The sequence below is a fragment of the Morone saxatilis genome, unplaced genomic scaffold (genome assembly GCF_004916995.1).
Source record: "Morone saxatilis isolate NCDOM2014 unplaced genomic scaffold, NCSU_SB_2.0 Contig10, whole genome shotgun sequence".
In the NCBI taxonomy this organism is placed as follows: domain Eukaryota; kingdom Metazoa; phylum Chordata; class Actinopteri; family Moronidae; genus Morone; species Morone saxatilis.
Window position 1 is genome coordinate 601,018 of NW_023339652.1, and position 6,943 is coordinate 607,960.

The 6,943-nt window shown below is 39.1% G+C and overlaps 1 protein-coding gene across 1 annotated transcript in view; it reads right to left on the reverse strand.

Annotated features, from left to right (window-relative positions):
- Positions 1-3,144: 3,144 nt before the first annotated feature.
- Positions 3,145-6,943, reverse strand: part of tspan12 (tetraspanin 12) — a 7,318-nt gene continuing 3,519 nt past the window's right edge. Inside the window, exons 5-7 of the mRNA XM_035676232.1 lie at positions 6,779-6,886; positions 6,561-6,704; positions 3,145-6,483 (exon numbers count right to left, since the gene is read on the reverse strand). Coding sequence (XP_035532125.1) covers positions 6,172-6,483; positions 6,561-6,704; positions 6,779-6,886 — 564 coding nt within the window. The 3' untranslated portion in view covers positions 3,145-6,171. The remainder of the gene's footprint in view (positions 6,484-6,560; positions 6,705-6,778; positions 6,887-6,943) is intronic.

The following is a 6,943-nucleotide window of genomic DNA, read 5'->3' on the forward strand; positions in this document are numbered from 1 at the left end:
TGCTTCGAAGGCCTCTAACAGTACACGCACAACATTTTACGAACTGCACACCTTATTTCAGCCACTCTTCACAGTTAGCTTTGTGAATATTGTAATAGTAGTTACTGTTTGTTTTTGATCATTTGGATAGCCTCCTATCACCTCAGCATTTTTAGAAAGCGAGCTATGTTAGCCAGACACCAACATTAGCCCGATTTTCAAAGCTAGCTAAAGTTTGATCGGTTTTTAACATTCTCTGCTCGAAAGGGCTCAGGAATTAAAAGTGACTGACATGCATGGTATTCAGTTCAGTTTTATTTGTCACACCAGTAATAATACCAAAGTTATCTCAGGACACTTTTCAAATAGAGCAGGTCTAGACCGAACTCCTTATAACATTATTTACAGAGACCAACAGGTTACCACATGAGCAAGACCTTGGCGACGGTGGCAAGGAAAAACTTCCTTTTAACAGGCAGAAACCTAGGACAGACCCCCTTGGTTAGCTGACTGGCTAAGCTAGCTCGCTTTTTAAAAACACAGGTGATCAGGCTATTCGAATGATCAAAATCAAACAGTAAATACTATTAACATTTTTTTACAAAGCTAACTGTGCAGTGGTTAAAATAATGATGAAACAGCACTAACAGGAAGTAAACAGACGTGTAGTTTGTAAAACAGATATACGTCACACTACAATGCAAAGTATAGAAACTGTCCCTGCAGTTGTCGGGGTTCGTACTATACAGTTCAACAGATTGCATAAGAATATAAAACTCCCTAATAACTAACATCGAACTGTTTGAACCCTTCATTTAATTTCACTTCTGGCTTTTATAATTCAGACAAACTTACTAATATTTTGACCAATGATTGGTATGTGTGCACAAATATCACTTAAATTTATCAATGCAACTTCTAAACCATTTTGTTTAAAGAATACCATAATTATACATTATGCTTTAAAACCTTAAATAATGTAAAAATATCAAAGAAGACAAAAAGACTTTTAAGTCCAGTCCAACTGGGATGTTTTTCAGAAAATACGGACAGGTAGCAGCTCTCAATTTTCAGGTCAGGCTGAAAAAATGTTCACATTTCACTTATTTATTTAGATTTTGGGGTTTAGGACTCTGCTGAGAATCTCATTGTCAAAGCACAACCTTCTAAAAAACATTTTTCACACTGTTTGTGTTTCAGGATAATGGGCCGTCGTAACAATGGCGTTGCACTGTAGCTAGTTAGCAATCGAGTACTGAATGTTGAGCCACAGATAAAGTTAGCAGAAGGTCAATAACAGCCTAAATTATACTTTTAATTTCATTACATTAATATTTTTATCTTTTTAATCATCAGGATCTTTGTATTCGGAGCAGCAGCTTCTGTCAGTCTGTGACATATAACGTTAGCTAATGCTAGCTTAGATTGCGTAGCAGCTACAACAGAATATCTTCAGCTTTAATGAACAGACGTTACCAGCAGTTTGTCATTACGGCCAACAGTACACAGCAGTCGTCACTAAATATTAAGTATCACGCTAATGTAGCTGCTACCACTAAATGTGAGCATCGTAAAATGATTCTGACAGTTAAAGCAACAGTTTGGGAAATACTCAACAAACATTGACTTCATCTTTGTGTTCAGAGCTGGTGTCTGGAAGTGGTTAGCCTAGCTTAGCACTAATTCGTCATCAAATACTTCCGGCACGTACCTCTTTGTTGAATTCTTTTATGCTCAGATTAAAACAAATGAGATAAAAGTCAATTAGTAAACTTTATGTTTCCCCAAAAGGTTGAACTTCCTGTCAGAATCGGTAAGCTAATGTTTCTCTTGTACTATGTCTAGTAACCAAGTCTGTTAATAGTTCTGTGAGTATTGTAGTTTTTTGTTGTAGCTTAAATTAATTTTTATGCTCACAAAATAATAATTTGCTTATTGAGTCTGAGCAAGATTTCAGGACTTCAGGTCACGATATTTCCAAAGCCATCTGTGTATCCAGGTAAAATCTGACCTCAATTTGGTCAAAAAGTTTTTTAGATGTTTAGGTTACATTAAGCATTATTGATTATCTGCAGTTAGGACTTGTTTCACACTGAAATATTGAGTTTGGGTTCCAGTGGAGACAAAATACTTTTGGTCACTTTTGGTCTGAAAATGTTCAGATTTAAGGATCTCCTGTCTCAGAAACATCTTTATCTCCGGTCAGTGAACTGCTGGCGAACAGAGACGAACTTGTTTGAATCCATTTTGATACGAAGGCGATTCTCCTTTTCCTAAAAACTGTGACTCACCTGTACATTCACTTTCTCTGTGGATTCGTTGGACTTTTTCCTGGATTCACCTCGTTTTGATTTAACGTTTGTTTGGAGAAAGGATCGCAGTGGATACGTTTGTGGATTTTCTGGTATTTTTGCTCTTTTTCCCGTCAAACTCTGGACGGCTGAAATCAACTGATGCAAATATATTTGAAAGGTTGGAGTTGAATCTTGAACTGGATTAAAAGCAGATTGATGTCTCTGTCGTTGTTTTTCTAAGACGATATAAAAGTTGCCCGACACTTTGGAAAGAAAATGCAAACAGCTAACCCTACTAGCAGCCCAACGTCAACCATCACTGCTCGACTATAATGTGACATATGCAACCAATTTCTGTTGGTTTGTTATCTTGTTTTGTAAAGATATGCTTTGACTTTAGGGAAAACAATTATAGAAACATATTTTGAAAGGATCATATTCTTGATTTTTGGTTGTAAACGACAGAAATAAGGATTATTATTATTACTGTTACTGTTGCTAGTGCACATGTGCTGTAATTGTTCTTTATTGGTGTAGTCGATCATCTTATTGTTTCAATAATTCCCATAAGAATTTGTTTCATGTTCGGTTCGTGATATTTTTCTAAAGCGTTCCCGATGCATGCGTTCGGACCAGTCGTCGTGTCGGACAGAGGAAGTGATGTTGGTTGTGTAAATTGATGAAATTCTGAGGATGATTAAATGAGAATTATTACGTTTGATTTCATAAAGCTTGTGTTATATTGATAAAATATGAATTATTGAGGATAATATTAAAAAAGCTGAAAGAAGCTTCCATGGTTTTAGTCCGGTGCAGTGTCTGAGTAAATAGAATAAAACATTGTCCATTAAAACACACAAACAGGTGTCTCTTTTCATTCAGATTTATGGAATTTATTCTGTTTCTTTTTGTTGTTTCATGTAAACATATTTTGATCAGAACAGATCAGCAGATTGGTTCAGCCAGCAGAGGTGAAATGTAAAAGTACAGACTCTGAAATGTACTCAGAGTTTAAAAGTAAAAGTACTTTCTTGGTTTCTGCCAGCTGTTTGCTGTCTGTGCAAACCTGAAAACAGATTCTACTTCCCACCTCTGGCCATGAGTCCTCGCAGTCCACACAGCACGCCATGTGTCGACTACGGCATGAAAATTTCACGTAAATCAGAGGACGATCACCATATAAGGATTACTTCCTGAAGACTTACTGAATATTAGCATTTGTTCAGGGCAGGACTCTTATCAAACTTCAATGAAGTTTGGTGCTGATTTTAGAATGTACTTTACAACAACTTCCTGTTTAATTGTGAAACTTTAATCTTTGCCGCCACGCCACGGACGGAAAACTTTGATAAGTTTTCATCATTAATGTCTAGATCTAAATTTGAAGTCGATCCGATAGTTCTGTTGGAGTTCATTAAAGTAAAACGCCTGGAACGTTAAACGTACTTTTTCACCACCGCTGAATTTACAAAACAATCTATACCAGTCAAGCACCATACTTAGAAATGAATGATTTCTCTCTGAGAGTTAAAGTATTTATTGATTGATTGATCAGATCGGGAACAGTACGGTGGGATGTGAGAAGATATTCTGTATAAAAATAGACAAGCGTGTAAACTGCTGCGCTGCGTTCAGGCGTCTGTTCAGGACATTAGTACGCTGCTGAGGGTAAAACGATCTATTAATACTCTGCAGAGGTTGTGGAGGTAGAATTTCATACATGCTGGATGTTAAGAGATTTTCACACTCAACAGCTGAGTGTGTGTGTGTGTGTGTGTGTGTGTGTGTTCTCCACTCGACTGGAGGAAAGTGTTTGAGGTGATGTTTGCTGTTCCTAAACATTCATACAGGTTTCGAGACTCCCAGTTGGCTGATTTAGATTCATTTTGAGGTTCTTAATGAAGCTCAGTGTCACAGTGTGACGTAATATTTCTTAAGATGTCTTCAGCTCCTCAGCAGTTCATCATATAAACAACCTCAGAATAAATCACAAACACTGGGAGCTGAAATATGACCACTTCCTGTTTAAACGACCATTTTATATTTTGATGGATTCAGCGTCCTCAATAACCCCAAAACCTCTTATAGTGTCTAAATCAGCTGCTATGATATTGTCCATACACAATTGTTGAGAAACTTCAGTCTTCAACTGTCTTCACTGATATTTAAGTTTTAGGTCAAACTCAAACTTTTAAGTTTTGAAATAAACCTATAATCTTTTGTTGAGGTAATTTAACTTTATTCTTTAGAAAAACTTTTAGAAACAAAAAATGCTGTATTTCAAACAGTTTTCAAAGATTTTATTATTTGGTAACTGTTTTCACTGTAATCATTTTTCCTAAGAAAGCTCCTGTCTATCAGTGAGTAAACTGACTGTAGTTTTCTTACACGCCTTAAAACCAAGAAGTCCCTACGACCCCTTGTGAAGCTTTGGCGACACCTAGCAGGGGGCCCGACCCTCAGTTTGGAATTGTTAAGATTAGTTTCCTGAACAATTTTTGAAATAGATTTTTTCTTTTCTAAAACTTTAAGATTCAAGTTTTTCTAAAGAATAAAAGTAAATTATCATCAAGAGTTTGACTAAAAAATGTAACAGACAGCTGCAGAGTTAGTTTGTTTTACAGTGTAGACTGTAATAATGTTCTTCCTGTGGAGACCATGTGATGAAGAGAAGTCTGCTTTTACTGAAATAAACAATCATTATGTTTCTGTCCGTCACCCCGTCCGGTTCACCGGCAGATTCTGGTGACTGAATCAAACGTCCACAGTTTGACCTGATTCTGCTTTAATTCCAGTGAGAAAATGATCAAACAAATATTATTAAATATTAAACACCATGCACACCTCCTCGTTCAGACCCTTCAGACTGACTTCGTACAGTTCTTCGTCTGTTCAGTGGTTGTTTCCATTCGAGCTTCATCCAGTGAAAAAGTACCAACAAAAAGTACCAGAATCCTTTGTGCTTCTGCTCGAGTTCAGAGTTCATCCTCAAAGAGTTCCTGATGACTCGGTCGACAGCGATCATCCCACTCCACTCACAGTTCGGTTCATCATTTCTGTCAGTGTCCATAAAGTTTAACTCGCCAACTTCAGTAGGTAACTTTTATAAAAAATTACTTTTTGTTGTATTTTGTGTGAAAGAATCCGGTTCCTCGGGCTCCTCCTCGTGCTCCTGATGGACCTGAACAAGAGCAACCAATCAGAGCAGAGAAAGATATCTGATTGTTGAGTCTGATACTCAGGTTGTCTGATACCGACACCGGGATCTTTGTTTCATTGCTGCGTCTTAAAATTCCTGATTTCACAGCAGCTTTTACAAAAAATCTGATGTTTTTATACTTTTTTTTTGTAATGAAATTGATTATTTGTATAATTTGTTAAAAATTGGAGGCAACTTGTTCCAGTAAGAATAAAATGTGAGCAGTTTGGTGATGTATGGATCAACGTTTTACTTATATCTTTAGTGAAAGTCCAGTGTTGCGGTGATTGGATAAAAATTCAGGGTTTGCAGTCATAGAATCTATGAAAATGACCAAATATCTAACTTTTCAAATAATCTTCACTGTAAAAAAGAAACGTTGAGAAAAGTCATAATTTTAAAGAAGTTTTGAAATAAGCAAAAAAAAATTTAACCAAAGAAAAAAGGTTTCACAGGCGCGTGCAGACTTCTCGAGGGTCGGCTGAACTTGTGTTAATCGTTGTGGCTGAATAGAACCTCCAACCAGGTCCATTAAACAACTTAATGAAACGTCTCAAACACAGTGGAGGTCTTTATGGGTTCAGGATTTTTGACCTGATGGATCCTCGAAGAAACCGGACTGACAGAGATTCATTGGATCGTGTCCTCCGACGTTAAACTGACAGAAATGTTGAATGAAACTATGAAACAGTTTGAATCCTATGACAGACGCTCCATTTCGAACTGGAGGTCACTGGGTTTGGCGACGGCAGCGGCACCAGCACAGCCTTTATTTGTGTGGTTGCAGCTGGACGAGGGCCCGAGTGTCGCTGCGAGGGGGGAGGAGTCATCTGGAGGCGGCGCTGTGGAGTCCAGCTCTGGAGACTTTCGCCCGTAATAAAGCGCCCAGAGCAGCGTGAGTGTGAGCGCCATCGCCAGGATCTGAGCCACGCCAATGGACACGCCCAGGAAGCGCAACGCCTGCAGCTGCTTCGTCCCTCGGATGAAGGCGTAGATCTTCGGCCCGCAGCCCTGAAACACAGATCACAGTCAGACACTGACACCTGATGAGTCTCGGCCAATCAGAGGTGATGGCGGCGGGGGCTCACCTCTTGGTGGAGGTCACTGAGGTCGTGGTAGTGGGCGTGGCGAGCACATCCCGGATACGGATCAGAGCAGCAGGAATCGGGTGGCCACTCCATCTCCGTCATCTCCAGCCAGTCAGTGAAGTAGATCACCCCGCAGCATTTAAACTGTGCACAGGTAAACACACCTGTCAGCATGCAGGTCACATGACCACAGCGTGTGTGTGTGTGTGACCTCTGACCTCTGTCTGGAAGCTGTTCCAGGTGTGTGTGAGCCACTGGTAACGCTGCAGGCCGTAGTTTGGCATCCGAGACTTCAGACTGATCATATCAGAGCGCTGCACTGCGGGCTGCACACACACACACATACACACACATAAACACACACACAGACACACACACAGATC